Raw genomic sequence first — 17,009 nt, 5'->3', positions numbered from 1 at the left:
AATTTCTAATTTCAATGCACTATGATCTGATAACATGCAAGGGATCATTTGAACTCCTTTACATTTGTTTAAATATGTTCTGTGAGCTAATATATGGTCTATTTTAGAGAATGACCCATGTACTGCTGAGAAGAATGTGTATTCTGATGTTGTTGGGTGGAACATTCTGTATATGTCTATCAAGTTCATTTGTTCACAGGTGTGATTCAGTTCTGTTATTGCTTTTTTATTTAAGGAGAAAAAAAACAGAAAAGGGTACAAGTAATACAAAATTTAAAAAATAAACAGTAAGAAGTCACCAGTTAATAGATTACATATTCTCATTTTAGAAATAGTTTTTCAGGTTACAAAATTGAAGCATATAAAGTGGGCTTTCAAACAGTGAGAGTGCAAACAATTTTGTTCAGTGATCCAAAAAAACTCAGTAATATGGTTATCTATCTTATACACTTAAACATATATGCAGTTATAATGTTTAGAGCACTTTCTTTTCTTTTCTTTTGTACAATGACAATTACACATTTTGGGTTTTATTAATGACACAATTATTACTTTTTTTGAAGAGAGTGAAACCAAATGTGACATATCAGAACAGAGTGAGTCAAATCAAAAGCATGGACATAATAGATAATGTAAAAGCAAAATACAAGATGATCAACAATGGTTATCATACTGCCTCTTGCTATTTTAAGAAGAATTTCCAGTTATAATAAAATTGAACAAAACAGTAAAGAATAAAACCAAAGCATTGGAGAACAACACAGGACTTTAAAAGAAGATAATAGTCAACCTGAATGGGAGTCGTAACGAATCTTATTGTCTTTACAGTTTTGACTTTACTTTTGAAGTTGGTAGTATCAAGCAAAGTAGAATAGGGGAAAATCAGTGAAAACAAGATGATGAGGGTGATAGAGAATTTCACATCAAGTTAATAGAAAATTACAGTAGGTTACTATAATGTATCTTGGTATTTTTGTTTATTTTCCCCTTAATTAAAAAGATAAAAAAGTAAATATTTTTTAAAAAGGGGGCGATTTAGATAAAAGAGGGCATAACAACAGAACAGCACAGGTCAAAACATAACCATCTAAGCAAAATAGTGTTTCATCTCAAGATATCCTGACATAAAAATACTGTAGTGTCTCTTTCCTTGAAATCTTTGAATATAACTTCATACACTGTAGCACCAAACATATCAAGACAATGTAAAACCATTCAAGAGAATGACATTATTACAGGGTATTTAGAACCAATTAACATAAAATGAACAATGGTTTCTGTATAATCTCCTTGCTATAAAATTTTTTACTTATATTACCATATATAACAAAATCCAATAAGATATAACCTTTTAAGACCAATGGTAACAGAAGAATACAAGTTTGATGGGACTTCACAACAAAATGATACTAAATCAGCACTAGCTATTACGATGTCTTGTTTTCTAGAAAGTAGCTGTTCCTACCATCCGATCTTCTCTGCCTCATTTCTGTTGAGCTCATTTTCTGTCATTTGTTGTCAGTTTGTGTTCTTCATTTCACTTTCTGCTCCATTCATTGTGGCCTGTCTGCCACTATTTCTGGAATTTTGGTGTTTTCCTTTTTTAGAATATCCTGCAGTATTCTCTGTAGAGTTGAATTAGTGGTTGCAAATTCCCCCAGTTCCTCTTTATCCTGGAAGCACCTTGTTTTTCCATCAATTTCTAGGGACAGTTGTGCAGGATATATCAATCTTGGCTGGAGGTTGTAATCTTTCAAAGCTTGAATTATTTCCCCCCAATGCTCTTCGCGATTTGATGGTATGTGCTGAGACGTCTGCTGTAATTCTGATGGGTGTTCCCTTGTAAGTGATCTGTTTCTTCTCTCTGATGGCTTTTAATATTCTGTTCTTATATTGGATTTTTGGAATTTTGATTATTATATGCCTGGGTGTAGCTCTGTTTGGGTTGTAGGTGGCTGGGGTCCTGTATGCCTCGTACATCTGAGTATCTTTACCATTTGGTAATTTAGGGAAATTCTCTTGGATTATTTCTCTGAATAGCTTTTGTAGTCAATTTGTGTCCCTACTTCTTCTTTTATGTTCTCAACTCTTAAGTTATAGATCCTCTTATAATCTTCTAGCCTTTGTATTGTTGCTGTTAGGTTTTCGTTTTGTTATTTTTAAGAAGTTTTTTGTTTCGTGCTCCCAAATTACAAATCTGCCCTCCAGTTCAGATAATTTATCCTTAGTTTCTTTCAAGCTCTTATGCCAGTTTTCAATAGAGTTTTTAGTTTCCTGGTAATCTCTTTGAACCTGCTTCACGTATTCTATATTTTCTCTATTTTTTCCATCAAACAATTCTCCCCTTGTTTTCTGTCCTTCCATTCCACCATCTGTTTTTTCTGGGGTGGTGTTTAGCATTTCCTTAACTATTCTACTTATGTATTGTTTCAAGTCATTAATAACTTCCTTCTTGAACTCATCTATGAGGCTCTGGAGATAGCGCTTTATGTCTATTGGTGCCGTGTCTGATATTGCATGTTTCTCAGTATTGGGGGCCGAGGACCCTTTCTTGCTGCTCCCTCTTCCCATGTTTTATGTTCCTTTTATACAAGCGAATATAAGAGACACAGTTTCTTTCTTTGTTGCTTACAGTTTGTTTGAATTGCACTGACTAGGTGTTCCCGCCCACAGCAGTGTACTAGGGAGACATATACCTGGGCAGCCTATGCTGGGCCTTCCTATCCAGGTCAACCTACCTAAGGCTTCAATGCTAGGGTACACCTCCAGGTGCTGGGACCTGGTTTGGTCTAGCCTACTGAGTATCAGTCTGTGGAGTCACGCAGGCCAGGCACTGTGCCAATCCCGCTTGAGAGGAGAATATGCGACTGAAGTGACTGCAACAACCTGTTCTGTCTAGTCTGCCCAGTTCCAATATGTCCTTTGCTGAAGCCTCCTACTCTAATGTAAGGGTCCCCGATCTGCTCACTCACTGCAGGTCGATGCAGGCCTCCCAGCCAGTCCTGTTCTCAACTCCACTCACCACTTCCCACTCTCAGAGCTTTTGCGCCTCTCTCCTTGCCGCACAGATTGGGTTACAGCAGAGGCTGCAGGAAATTCAAATCGCAGCTTCCAGTGGCTTGGGGTCCAGCTTCCCTGCTGAGACCTTATCTGTTCCTGTTATATCACCGGGAGTGCATTTCCAGTTGGTTTCTTTTAGTTTAGTTTGTTCCTGGGTTGACAAAGTATATCTCCCCTTGCTTAGGATTTCTTGCCTGGCACCATTCCTGGATTTTAAGTATGGTTTCTCAGAGAGCCTCTGAAGCTGCTGCTATCTATCCACCATGTTCTCCCAGAAGTCAGTTGTGTTATTTCTTTTCTCATTTTCTTTCTGGTTGATTTGTCCCTTGGAGTCAATTGTGTGTTAAAGATCTCCTGTTACAATTGTGTTACTGATAATTTGATTTTTCATTTCTGTTACTAGTTGTTTTATAACTGGGTGCTCTGGAATTTGGTGCATATGTATTTAACATAGTTATCTCTTCCTCTTGGGGTTTTCCCCTAATGAGAATGTAGTGAGCTTATTTGTCCATTCTGATCATTGTTGGTTTAAAGTTCACGTTTTCTGCAAACAGAATGGCTACTCCTGCTTTTTTCTTTTCTTTTCTTTTCTTTTTTTTTGGATTCCTGTTGCATGAAGAATTGTTTTCCATCCTTTGACTTTCAGTCTGTGAGTACCCTTCTGGTTTAGATGGGTTTCCTGTAAACAGCATATGGTTGGATTTTGTTTCTTGATCCATTCTGCTAGTCTGTTTCTTTTGATTGGTGCATTGAGACCATTTACATCAATGCTTATAATTGTTATATATTGGTTTTGGTGACATGTTATCTTTCTGCTGTTGCATCTTTATCTTTCTGTTCTGTTTAATTATCTGGTTTGCTTAGTGATTTTTTCCTTTGTGTATTTAAACTGTCTCTCAATATTTTTTGCAGGGTTGGGTTGGTGTTCATGAAGTTCTTCAGCTGTTCTTTTCATGGAAGTATCTTATTTCACCATCAATTTTGAAGGATAGTTTTGCAGGGTACATCAGTCTAGGTTGGAAATTATTTTCCTTTAGGATCTGGAATACTTCACTCCATGCTCTTCTTTTTTTTTTATTTAAGAGGAAAAAGAGAAAAACACAAAACAAACCAAAGCGGCGTAAGCGTACACGCAATACAGAACTACAAAACAAAACAAAACAAAACAAAACAAAAAAACATAACAGTAAGAAATCACCTGCTAGTAGATTACACACTATCTTCTTGAAAATAGTTCCTCAAATCACAGTATCAAAGAACACAAGGTGGACATTCAAACAGGGAGACTGCAAACAGCTGTGTTCAGTGTTCCAAAAACATTGATAAAGTCAGCTATTTAACACCCCCAAACACACTTGCTGTTATATCCGTTAGAGCTCTTTTTCTTTTTTTTTCCCCTCTCTTTTTTACAACAAAATTTACACATCTTGGATTTTATTACTCCTTAGTGACTCCATGCTCTTCTTGACTTTATTGTTTGTATTGTTTGTGCTAAGAAGTCTGCTGTGATTATGATGGGTTTTCCTTTATAAGTGATCTGTCTTTTCTCTCTGACAGCTTTTAATAATCTATTTTTGTGTTGGATTTCTGGCATCATGATTATTATATGTCTGGGTGTATTTTTATTTTGGTTATGACTATTTAGAGTTCTATAAGGTTCAATGAAGCTGATGTCAGTTTCTGATCTCATGCTTGGGAAATTTTCAGCTATTACTTCTCTAAATATCCTCGTGACATCCTTTATGTTGTCCCCTTCTTTTTCATTAATCTCTGTCAATCTTATGTTGTTTTTCTTTGCATCATCTTGCAGTTGTTGAATTGTTATTTCCTGATCGTTATTTTTAAAAGATCTTTTCTTTCCTGTTCATTAGCTGCAATCCTGTCTTCAAGGTCTGAAATTCTATCTTCACTTTCAATGAGGTGGTTTTTACAGTTTTCAGTGGAGTTTTTGATTTCCTGTATATCTCTGTGCATCTGCTTTATGTATTCTGTTTGTTTCTTATATTGTTCATCTAGGGATTCTATCTTTTTGTTTAGTTCCTCCAATTTTTAAACTGTGTTTTCTTTAGATGTATTCAGCATCTCTTTCATTTCTTTTATCATTTCTTCTTTTTCCTGGGAGCTTATTTTGAGTTTGAATTCCTTTAAAGCTTCCTGGAGTTGCTTGTTTATTTCAGTAGCTATTATGTCTAATATTTGAGGAGTATGGCATATATTTTCCTGTATATTCATGCTCCTATGGTTTCTTGAGATGGGCTGGAGGTTTGAGGTTGTAATTTGGTCTTTCATTTTGTCATTTTCCTATATTTCTGTGTTTCAAGTGTTATTCGAAAGCTTCCTCAGGTTCTGTGCATTTTGATGTTGTTTGATGGAACACTCTGTATATGTCTATGAAGCCCATTTGTTCATAGGTGTGATTCAGTTCTGTGAGTTCTTTGCTCATTTTCTGTGTGGTTGATCTGTTCCTTGATGTCAATCGTGTTTCAAAGATATCCTGTTACAATTGTGTTACTGATAATTTGATTTTGCATTTCTGTTACTAGTTGTTTTATATAACTGTATGCTATGGAATTTGGTACATATATATTTAACATAGTTATCTCTTCTTCTTGGTGTTTTCCCCTAATGAGTATGTAGTGACCTTATTTGTCCTTTCTGATCATTGTTGGTTTAAAGTTCACATTGTCTACAAACAGAATGGCTACTCCTACTTATTTTTTTGATTCCTGTGGCGTGATGTATTGTTTTCCATCCTTTGACTTTCAATCTGTGAGTTTTCTCTTGGGTTAAATGGGATTCCTGTAGACAGCATATGGTTGGGTGTTGTATCTTGATCCATTCTGCCAGTCTTTTTCTTTTAATTGATGCATTTAGACCATGTCCATTAATGGTTATAACTGTAATATATTGGTTTATTGTTGACATGTTATCTTTCTGCTATTGTTTCTCTGTCTTTTCATTCTGCTTAATTGTTTGCCTTGTTTAGTTGGTTTTTTATGTATATTTAGACTACCTTTCAGTATTGTTTGCAGGGTTACTTTTATGATCATGAATTTCTTCAGCTGTTCTTTGTGATGGAATTATCTTATTTCTCCATTCGTTTTGAAGGACACTTTTGCAGGGTACATCAGACTGGGTTGGAAGTCATTTTCCTTTAGGATCTGACATACTTCACTCCATGCTCTTCTTGACTTCGTTGTGTATGTTGAGAAGTCTGCTGTGATTCAGATAGGTTTTTCTTTATAGGTGATTTGTCTTTTCTCTCTAAAAGCTTTTAATATTGTGTTCTTATGTTGAATTTCAGGCATGGTGATTATTATATGTTTGAGTGTACTTTTACTTTGGTTTTGGCTATTTGCGGTTTTCAATGTTTCATCGGTCCTGATGTCAGTTTCCATTATCATATTTGGGAAATTTTCAGGTATTAGTTCTGTAAATAGTCTCTTGATATCATTTGTGTTGTTCCCTTCTTTTTCATTTATCCTTATCCATCTTATGTTTTTTTCTTTGAGTCATCTTGCAGCTGTTGAATTGTTATTTCCTGATTCCTTGTTAGTGTTAAAAGATTTTTTCTTTCCTGTTCACTACCTGCAACCTTGTCATCAGGATCATAAATTATATCTTCACTTTTGTTGATGTGGTTTTGAGAACTTTCAATAGAATTTTTGATTCCCTGTACATCTCTTTTGAATGTTTTTCATGCAGTATTTGTTTCTTATATTGTTCATGCAGGGATTCCAACTTCTGGCATTGTTCCTCTTACTTTTTTACTGTGTCTTCCTCAGATGCATTCAGCATTTCTTTCATTACTTTTATCATCTCTTCTTTCAGTGGTAGATTATTTCTTTGTTTCATTTTTATTTAAAGAAAAACTAATCCCAACAGAAAATGGGTAGAAATAATACATACGTTCATAGAAAAAAAAGCAAGAAATCACTAGTTGATGTTTACATATTGTTGTTGTACACATAGTTTTTCAAGATACAAAAGTGGAAACTTTAAAGTGGGAATTCATACAGTGAGACTGCAAACAGTTCTGTTCAACTGTCCAACAAAAACTTAGTAACATGGTTTACAGTCCTATACACTTAAACATACATGCATTTATCCATATGTTCATATATGTTTAAATTAAACAAACTATAGCAGATTAAAATCGTTCTGAACAAGAATAATAGTATTGCTGAATTTCACATCATGACACTGCATGATCAGCCCTGGGTATTGTAGTGGCTTTTTAAAAAAAATTTAATTTAAAGAAAGTCTAAACAAAACAGAAAATGGGTAGAAACCATACATAATTTGAAAGAAAAAATAAACAGTAAGAAATCACTAGTTGATGATTACAGATTGTCTTCTTACAAATAGTTATTCAAGATACTAAAATGGAGCATATAAAGTGGGGATTCAAACAGTGAGATTGCAATGAGTTCTGTTCAACTATCCAATAAAAACATTTTTTTATCTTTTTCATTTTTATCAGTACCAGGGATCGAACTCATGACTGCCTGCTTGCAAGCCAGGTGCTTATGCGCTGAGCTAAATCCCCAGCCCCTAAAAATTTACAAACATGGTTTTCAATGCTATACCTTAAACATACATGCAGTCATCCATATATTCAATTATGTTGAGATTGAACAAACCCAAGCAGGCTAATATCACTTTGAACAAAGAATAATACTATTTCTGGGTTTCGCATTATGACAATCCAGGATAGTACAGAGTATTTTAGTGTCTCTCTTTCTTCAAAGTATCTTTTCATTTCATCATGTGTCATAAGATCAATTCTCATAAACTGTTTATAGATTCTACACATGCATGAGTCTATGTATTTTTATCCTTTCTATATTAGAGGGAGAAACAAAACAAAGCAAGACAAAACAAAACATATTCCTATAAACACGTGAAATGGAAAAAACATATAAGACCATTATACAAAGAGTTCTACCATGGTTCATGTGTTGTCTCTTGTTGTCTTCAATAAAATTGGCTATATCATCAGACATGGTATATTTGAATATATCACTATGTAACAGTATTAATAAAAATACAACTTTGTATATAGTATAGAACTTCAAAAACAGGCAGTTATTAAACTAGAATGTGTATCCTAGGGTCTTGTCATCTTCAGTGTAGTTGTCTATACGCTCAGATTTGATACTATGAGTCATGTCAGTTTTGAATAAAATCTGTTGATACCAAACAGCAATCAAACAAACCAGATTTAACTAAGATCGGTCATGATAAAATAGTATAAGTCATACAGGGCTCCAGATTAAGATAATAGGAAATTAAAGATTATGGTGCTACATCCTGATGTTTTTGGGATAGCTGTCTGTGCCCTCAAATCTAATGCAAGTAGACAAACTGAGACAGAATAAAATCTATCAGAAAAAATAGAATAAAATCTAAACAGAGTGGTGGGAATAATGTGAGTTTTAATTACTGATACACTATTAATATTTTCTGCCATCTTTTTAAAGACTTTCCCTCCCCTTTTGCTTCCCCAGGGTACACTGTGCATTTTTGCGTTTGACCAGAACCCTTGGTTTTAAATTGTTGGGGGGCAACCTGCTATTTACCTAAGTGTTTCTGAACCTTACTTCTCTTGGACTTGGAATGAGTATGGCAGTATTCATTCCCTTCAATTTCATGTGAGATTTTTGAAGAGTATTAGGATTACATCTCTAAAGTTATAGTAAAGTCAGTGGTAAATCCGTTTGGTCCTGGGATCTTAGTTGTAGAATTTTTGGCATTATATAACTTTGTTGCACTTGTTGGTGTGTTCAGAATTTTTCTATCACATTGGTTCAATTTGTTAAATCACTTGTGTCTAAAAATGTGTTCCTTTAATCTAGATTTCAGTGGTGTGTGTTGTGTCTGTTTTTCGCTAAATTGCATTGAATAGGTCTTTGCTTCTTTTGTTAAGTTTGTTGAAAGGCTTACTTATTCTTTCAAAGAACCAGATTTTTGATTCATTGATCACTTGTGTTGTTGTTGTTTTGAGACAAAGTCTTGCTATGTAGTCCAGGCTGGCTTTGAACTCACTATGTTGCCTCAGACACCTTCAAACTCATCGCAACCTCTTACCTCAGCCTTGCAAGTGCTGGGATTAAATGCATTCACAACCATGCCTTGATATCACTTGTATTTTTTAGGGCCAATTCAATTGACTTCTACTCTGATGTTTATAATGCTTTCCCTTCTACAATTTTTGGCTTTAAATTGTTCTTGTTTTCGTAGATTCCTGAGATATAGCAATATCTGATTTATTTTGGATCACTTCTGAAATAGGTACCTCAGCTTAAATCTCCTCTTAAAAGGATTTTGTTGTGTCCCAGAAATTCTGATACATTGTATGTATATTGTTTTCTGGTTTCATGTGTTTTAAAATTTTTTCCCAGATTTCTCCTGTGTCACAAGAATTTTTCAAGTGTCTAGTATTGAGTCTTGCTGTTTTAGAGTTTTTTATTTTCTTTTGTTCTTGATATATAGTTACATTCTATTATGCATAATAAGAGGCAAGAGAATATTTCACTTCTTTCTGTGCTTATTAGATATGGTGTATGCTCTTAAGATGTGGTCTATATTTGTTTTTATTTTTATTTTGTTTTTGTTTTGTACCTAAAATTGATCTGAGGGCTTGCCATGTAGGTGTTTAGGCCCCTGAGCTGTATCTCAAGCACCTGATATGGTCTATTTTGGAGAGTGCTCTGTTGGTTACTGAGAAGAATGTGTATTCTGTTTTTGTTCATTAAGTTGGATGAATAGTTACCTGATGCATATATATGTATAATTTTTATCTTTTGCTGTAGCTGTTCCATTGAGAATATTTAATGACCTTTTGTGTTCATTGTGATCAGTTTTGTTCTGAATACTGGAGTAGCTACTCATGCTTGTTACGCGGGTCTGCTGCAGGGAGTATGGATTTCCACACTTGCCCTAGTCTCTGTGTATCCTTGAGGATGAGGTGTGTCTCTTCAGGCAGCATAGGGTTGGATTTGGGTTGTGACTCACACTGCTCATCTGTGTCTTGCCTTCAGGTTTCCAAAGGAGCAATAGTGTCTCAGCTCTGACCTGGCCTGGGTGCATAGCTGCTTGGCTGTCCAGGAGCAAACATGATCATGGGACACAGTTCTTAGAGGCACAGCTCTGGGAGGATATGCAGCCTCCCTGGGTGAGCTGTCCTCTGCTACTTGTCCTCACTGTATCTGCATCCTGAGTTTCAACCTGTGAAAAATCTGTATCTGAGCTCTGGTCCTCTCTCCTGTGCCCTGTTCTCCCCCACAGGTCAGTCACTCATCGACACTGCCCAGCCTCAGTGACAAAACCCAGTTCCCCTCCTTCCTGCGCACCCGAGCAAGTGACTTTGTGTCTTCTCTGGCTGTGATCCAGCTGGTGCTGAGCTTGGGGTGGTCCTGGGTCATCATCCTAGCCCAGGATGATGAATTTGGGCAGCAGGCTGGTGCTCTAGCTGCAAGGGAATTGGAAAAGGCAGGCATCTGCATTGAATTCCACCTCACAGTCCCCTCCCAGCACTCCCTCGAGAAGATCACCTGTGTGGTGCAGAAGATGCAGACCAGCACTGCCACGGGGGTCCTGGTCTTCCTGAACAACTCCAATTTCAGGCTCATCCTGCAAAGTCTTCTGGGTTTCCATCCCCTGGGCCAGGTCTGGGTCAGTGAGGGCCTCCTGCACACAGCACTTGCCCTGGCCACACCAGGCATCTCCCAGATTCTGCAAGGTGCATTTGGTCTTCTGTGCCACAACAGCCAGGTACAGGGGTTCCCCGAGTTCTTTTCCAGCCTCCACCCAAGTCAGATCCCAGAGGATGTGTTCCTGGTGAGGTTCTGGGAGGCCACCTTTGGGTGCAAGTGGCCACATGAGAACAGCACAGAGACAGAAGATGTGCGGCTGTGCACAGGTGCTGAGAGTCTGAGAGGCCATGAGTTCCCTTTCCAGGACGTGAGTGAAGTGGATATCGCATACACGGCTGTATACAGTGTCGCCCACGCCCTGCAGGACTTGGTGTCATGTGAGCATGGGAGTGGGGTCTGCACAGATCTACAGCATCTCCATCCCTGGCAGGTGAGTTGGATGGCTGGGAAGAAGAGACTAATGTTTTCTATGTAGCTGATGAGGTGCTCAGTGCTGGTGCCATCTGCAAGGGTGCCTGTGCCTAGAGCTGAGGCAGCTCAGTGGCACCTGGACCAGGAGTCCTGAGGCCTTGCTAGTTGTGTGACCCTAGATTGGTCCACAGTGTGTGGAAGGCAGTTTAGCAAATATGAGATGCCTGGTGAAATTCATAATTCAGATCTGCAATGAATAGACATTTTTGTTGTATTTTCAAATTTGAGTTTGGGTAACCAGTGAACAATGTTGGTATATGCCTGATGCAAACTTGCAAAACACATAGCAGCTAATAGAATTCATTATAAATGCCACAAATATTCAAAAACTTGAAGCTTTTCCATGCTCTCCTACAGTTCCAAACATTGCATGTGTTGTACTAAAGAGTCTTATTTTTCTTTTTGTGGTACCTAGGATTGAACCCTGGAATGCTCTACCCCTAAATTTCATTTCCAACCATACTTATTGTTTATTTCACACAGGTTTTCCCTGTGTTATCCAGGCTACTAAGAATTTGCAACCCTCTGCTTTCAGCCTGTTTCCCTGCTGGCATCATAGGCATATGACTCACCTATCGGAGAGTCATTTTTCAAACTGAAATTCAATGAATGAAGATTGCTGTGTTTTATTTGGTAAAACTAAGTTTTAGAATAAGTGTATTTGAAATATGGGACAATATATGTTTTGTTAGAAAAGGGTATATTTCTGGTGCTGTGGGTCAAAAGGAGGGATATGTTACTAATGAGTAACATATCCACAGAGCAGTTTTAATTTTATGATAGGGTTGGTGAGTCTCTAAATTGCTCAGGGTTTCTTATTTTCCTACCTGTGTCCAGTGATTCTCTTGGCCAGCTCCCCTCTGAAGACCACCCAGCAAGCCAGCAATACCTCAGAGGTATGGACAAAGGCTTGCCTTACCAAACTCCCTCTCTTTGAATATATCACATCCTGCAGAACATTGCCACCATGGTTAACACCTGGGGCCTCTCCCTCAACCCTCACCTGCTGTGTGTAGCTCGGGCTTTACCTGTGAGTTCTTACACCCAGTTTGCCAAAGGGGATGCCTCAGGAGTCCTTGGGGCTGTTCTAAGAGGAAGCTCTGGCCCAGGATCTTCCATGGCCCCTTTTGTTCATCTGTGGAGAGCAGGCTGCTGGACTGTGAAAAGCAGTAGAAACATGTGTGAGGTTTGGATTTTTAACCTTTCTCTGGTGCATTTGGCAACCACTGTCCCTGAGCCACCACCTTCTCACATGAGGGAGGACAGAGCAGGCACCACAGTGTGCCCTCTCCACCTGTTGGGCCATAGGTAAACGTCTTCAGCATGGTGCTGAGAAGCATCTCCCAGATATGTGCTGCTAGCTGTTGTGGCCAATGGAGACTGAGGATGGAAGGCGACAGTGAGTTCTCTGCTCCGATCGTGGGGCTTCTATGTTTGAGGACTAAGCACATGTGGGCTGCGGGTGGATGGAAGTGAAGGCACCTGACTTCTGGGCAGGGCAGATTGGGTAGAAATGCAGGGAAGGGTGATATCTGCATGCTGCAATGTGAATGATGCTGTAGAATAAGGGAGAGGAAGTTCACACTGTGGGAGGACAGAGCTGAGCTCCTACCTGGACAACAGGTGGCTTGCACTATGAGCAGAAAGGAGATTTCTACTTGGCTCTAATTGGGGGAGCGAGCAGAAAGAGTCGCAGCTGCTCCAGGGAGGTCAAAAGGCTTGGCAGGTTGGGGGCAGGGACTTGTATGGACTTTACGTATGTGGGGTGCATCCTGATGTGGAGGGACTTGGAGGCTGAGGATGGAACACAGTGTTCCAGAGTTGCTGCCTCCACAGAAGTGATAGTGAGAGTTTAAAGACTGACTTACAGAGGTACATATTTATTATTCAGTATTGCTCACTGTTACACTTTCTTTTGGATTCTACCAGAAGTTAAAATATGGATCATATTCCTGGGACCCTGCAGGCCATGTGCCTGATGAAACAGGTGATCAGGCCTGGATCTCTGCTTGCCATCCCCAGCTTGGGTCAGTCTGGCCAGGCTACATTTCAGCCTCCTTCCCCAGCTTCTTCACCCTCTCAGGAAGGTGCACTTCCAAACCCATGATGGGACCGATATCATGTTCGATGCCAACGGAGATTTGGTGACAAAATTTGATGTTCTCCAAGGGCAGTGGAACGTCGAGGGCCAGTTCCAGTTTTCCCACATTGGCACACTAGACCCTCATTCCTCTCTGGGGAACAGCATGATGATCCTCTTGAAGGACAGTGTCGAGGTGGGTCCCCTTGCTGCACAGAGAAACCAAGGCCTGGGCACTGGATTGGAGGAACCTCAGAACCAGGGTTCCTGTCTCCTTTGGTATCACAATGTGGATGTGGTAGTAATCAGGGCAGTGCTAGCTCAGCTATGCTCTTTGTCCATAGTGGAATTCTTCAGTGATGGTGCAAAGCCATGGAATCCAAATGAACTGTGAAGCTGGATGTGATAGCGCATACCTGTAATCCAGCTTCTGGGGATGCTGAGGCAGGAGAGGGGCAAGTTGAAGGCTAGCCTGAGTGACTTAATGAGACCCTGTATCAAAGCACAAAATGAAATGGCTCTTGATGTTCCTGAGTGGGATAGTTCTTGCTTCAATCTTCAGTAGAGAAAAAAAAAGATAGGAACAGAGTCACAACAGGTGAGAGAATTATGTCTGTGTCAGACATTTCTCTTTCTTCTCCTGGTTTCTCTCATGGTTTGTGGGGCCTGTGAAGACTTGGGGGGTTGAAGCTCCGCTCTGCATGGCCATGGCATGCAGTGTGAGCTGCGGGGGCTGTCACAAGTCCTTGCTCAGGGTCAAGGGCCTTATGCTGCTCTGCTGCAGGATCCTTTCTCCAGCCTTTTCTGCAGAGCGGCCATCTCTGACCCCAAGCCATCTCCATCACAGTACTCTCAGGGTTTTCTTTCTGGATTTTTAGGGTCCCATCCTTGACTCCTCCCTCCAGGAACACAGATGCATAGTCAGAGGATCTTACAGGGCCACTGGTGGCTGTGTGGGGAAGCTACTGTCCCTCCTGAGAGGACACAGCACCATTCTTCTTTCCATGATGTCTAAATATTCTGCCTGGGGGTTGGGCCTCAGCAGAGAGGGCAGGAGCACAGCTGTACAATGTCCACATGGCAGGTAGCCCTGACCGTCTGTGGGAGTGGGTGTGTTTATGTGTGTGTGTGTGTGTGTGTGTGTGTGTGTGTGTGTGTTTGCATGCACGCCTATGGCTGTATAGGCCCAGTACCTATAACTCCTATATGAGGCCCGGATCTAGGGAAAGACCCCATGAGCAGGGTTCGCTGCCTGCTGTCCCTCCTGCCAGGCAGCCAGGTGACCTCTTGGGACAGGTGTTCATTCCCTCCCCATGTACACTGCCTGCATCTGGCTTCTGATGGCACGGAGGACAGTTCCCGGCACTCCACCTAGTCATCTGGGGAGGACACCACTCTGCGGCTGGTGGTCAGACCAGCCCTGTGGCACAATCCTACTGGAGCCTGCTGACCCCCTGCACATTGTCCTCAGGTGCCCAGCTCTGTTTGCAGCACCAGCTGTGAACCAGGATTCAGCCAGATCCCCCGACAGGGTGTCCCCCACTACTGCTTTGAGTGCCATCCCTGCCCAGAGGGACAGTTTGCAGACCTGCTGTGTCCTCCTGTGTCTTACCTGGGTCAAAGAACCCTCTTCCTGTGAGGATGCCAGCTTGCTGGATTCAGGCCACCTCAGGGGTCTCAGTGAATCATAATTGTCTCAGATGTAATTTACCTATAAAACACAATCACATTCTGAGCTACTGGATATCAAGACTTCAACAAATGAGTTTTGAGGGAACCAATAAGACCTAAAACATTTGGCAAAAATAGAAGTCACAGGTGCTGCTCAGGAAAAGTTAGCCATTGAAATAAATACAATGGAGGTCTGTAGTCTGGTGATACGAGCCAGTGATCCTAGCATTATGGGAGGATGAGAGAGGAACATAGCATGTTTAAGCCCAGTTTAGGCCACTCAGTGAGTCAGTAAAGCTGAGCATCAAAATAATCTAAGAATGTTGTTCAGGCAAATGTTGACTCCCCCATTTGGGAGAATAATACAATAGAACCAAAACCAAAACAGCCCAATGCATATAAAATAAATATGTTCTGCTGCAGTTTTCCTAGTCCCTCTGAATCTAATGTTGCCTCCTTCAAGGATGCCTAAGAATAATTCATAAAAGCAGCGGTGGAAGCATGCGTTGCTTAAAGGGCCTGATGCCCAGCGAATGGCCAAAACCTGGTTTCATAACCCAAGTGTGCCTTGGGTGTGGTTTTGTGTGTCCCACAGACATGAAGAGCTGCCTTCAGTGCCCTGAGAAGCAGTACCCAAGCCAGACCAGAGACCACTGTATTCCCAGGACAGAGATCTTCCTGACCTTTGATGAGCCCCTGGGCCTTGCACTGACCTTAGTGTCACTGGCACTGGCCAGCTTGGCATGCCTGGTCTTTGGGGTGTTCCTGTGGTTCCGGCACACACCAGTGGTCAGGGCCAATAACAGAGCCCTCAGCTATGTTCTCCTGGTCTCCCTGACCCTCTGTGCCCTGAGTCCCTTGCTATTCCTTGGCCGTCCCTCACCCACCACTTGCCTCCTGCGCCAGACCACCTTTGCAGTGGTGTTCACTGTGGCTGTGTCCTGTGTCCTTGCCAAGACCCTCACAGTGGACCTGGCCTTTAGGGCCACTAGGCCAGGACAGAGAGTCCGCATGTGCCTAGGGAACAGTGCCTCTTCCTCTGTGGTCCTGGTCTCCTCCCTGATGCAGATCATTCTCTGTGGGGTCTGGCTAGGCACCTCCCCACCATTCCCACACAGAGACACAGCCTCAGAGCCTGGCCACCTTGTGCTCCAGTGTCAGGAGGGCTCTGGCATGGCTTTCTCTTGCATGCTGGGCTACCTGGGCCTCCTGGCTATAGGAACCTTCTCTGTGGCCTTCCTGGCCCGGGACCTGCCAGATGCCTTCAATGAGGCCAAGTTCCTCACTTTCAGCATGCTGCTGTTTTGTAGTGTCTGGACAGCTTTCCTGCCCCTGTACCACAGTGCACGGGGCAAGGCTACAGTAGCTGTGGAGGTCTTCTCCATCCTGGCCTCTACTGCAGGGCTGCTGGGTGGCATCTTCCTCCCCAAGTGCTACCTCATCCTGCTGAAACCTGAGCAGAACGCCCCGACCAAGTTACAGATAGCTCGCCAGACTCAGTGTGCTGCAGTTGCTCCCACAAATATGTGTACTCCCATGTTCTTAGCACAGCGCCCTTGAACCAATCTATGAAGTCAGCTGCACAGTCCCAGGATGCAGCTCCCGGTTACTGTGTGCTGAAGAACTGAGAAGTGGGTGGGGTTTCTAGAACAAGATGCCAAGTATGCTGAACCACAAGAGTGGATGTCTGTGGGCTCTCTGGTTGCTCACTTGATACCAATGAACATTTGCACATGCAAAAATATTATGGAAAGCAGAGTTCCTAGTGACAGTGGTAATAATGATTACTACAAGACAATCATCTGGCAGAGATGTGGAAAATCCTCAATCCTTCTGCAATCCTATGGCCTGGATAGTGGCCAGGCAATTTCCCAGCAGATTAGTCCTAGCTCTAACATACTCTCAGTTACTGAAGAGAAGTGTGCATATAAAAATACACCGGAATGTTCAGAGAAACATTACCTGTAAGCCAAAAGCTGGAAACCATTTAAATGAACTTGAGCTTATGGAGAACAAACAAATGTGAGTTATTCATAGTGAATTGGTATTTGGCAAAAAGAGATGAGGGA

The 17,009-nt window shown here is 41.1% G+C and overlaps 1 protein-coding gene across 1 annotated transcript in view; it reads left to right on the top strand.

Moving 5' to 3' along the window:
- LOC100717081 (extracellular calcium-sensing receptor-like) overlaps positions 1–16,500 on the top strand; it is a 31,773-nt gene extending 15,273 nt beyond the window's left edge. Inside the window, exons 3-6 of the mRNA XM_003466602.3 lie at positions 10,351–11,148; positions 13,256–13,465; positions 14,741–14,864; positions 15,536–16,500. Of these exons, the coding sequence (XP_003466650.3) occupies positions 10,351–11,148; positions 13,256–13,465; positions 14,741–14,864; positions 15,536–16,500 (2,097 nt within the window). The remainder of the gene's footprint in view (positions 1–10,350; positions 11,149–13,255; positions 13,466–14,740; positions 14,865–15,535) is intronic.
- The last annotated feature ends 509 nt before the right edge of the window (positions 16,501–17,009 follow it).

This window comes from Cavia porcellus, unplaced genomic scaffold (genome assembly GCF_034190915.1).
Source record: "Cavia porcellus strain 051 isolate PalLab524CR breed Dunkin Hartley unplaced genomic scaffold, mCavPor4.1 scaffold_7, whole genome shotgun sequence".
NCBI classification, from domain to species: domain Eukaryota; kingdom Metazoa; phylum Chordata; class Mammalia; order Rodentia; family Caviidae; genus Cavia; species Cavia porcellus.
The sequence above is the reverse complement of the archived record's forward strand: the minus strand, read 5'-3'. Positions and strand labels throughout refer to the sequence as shown.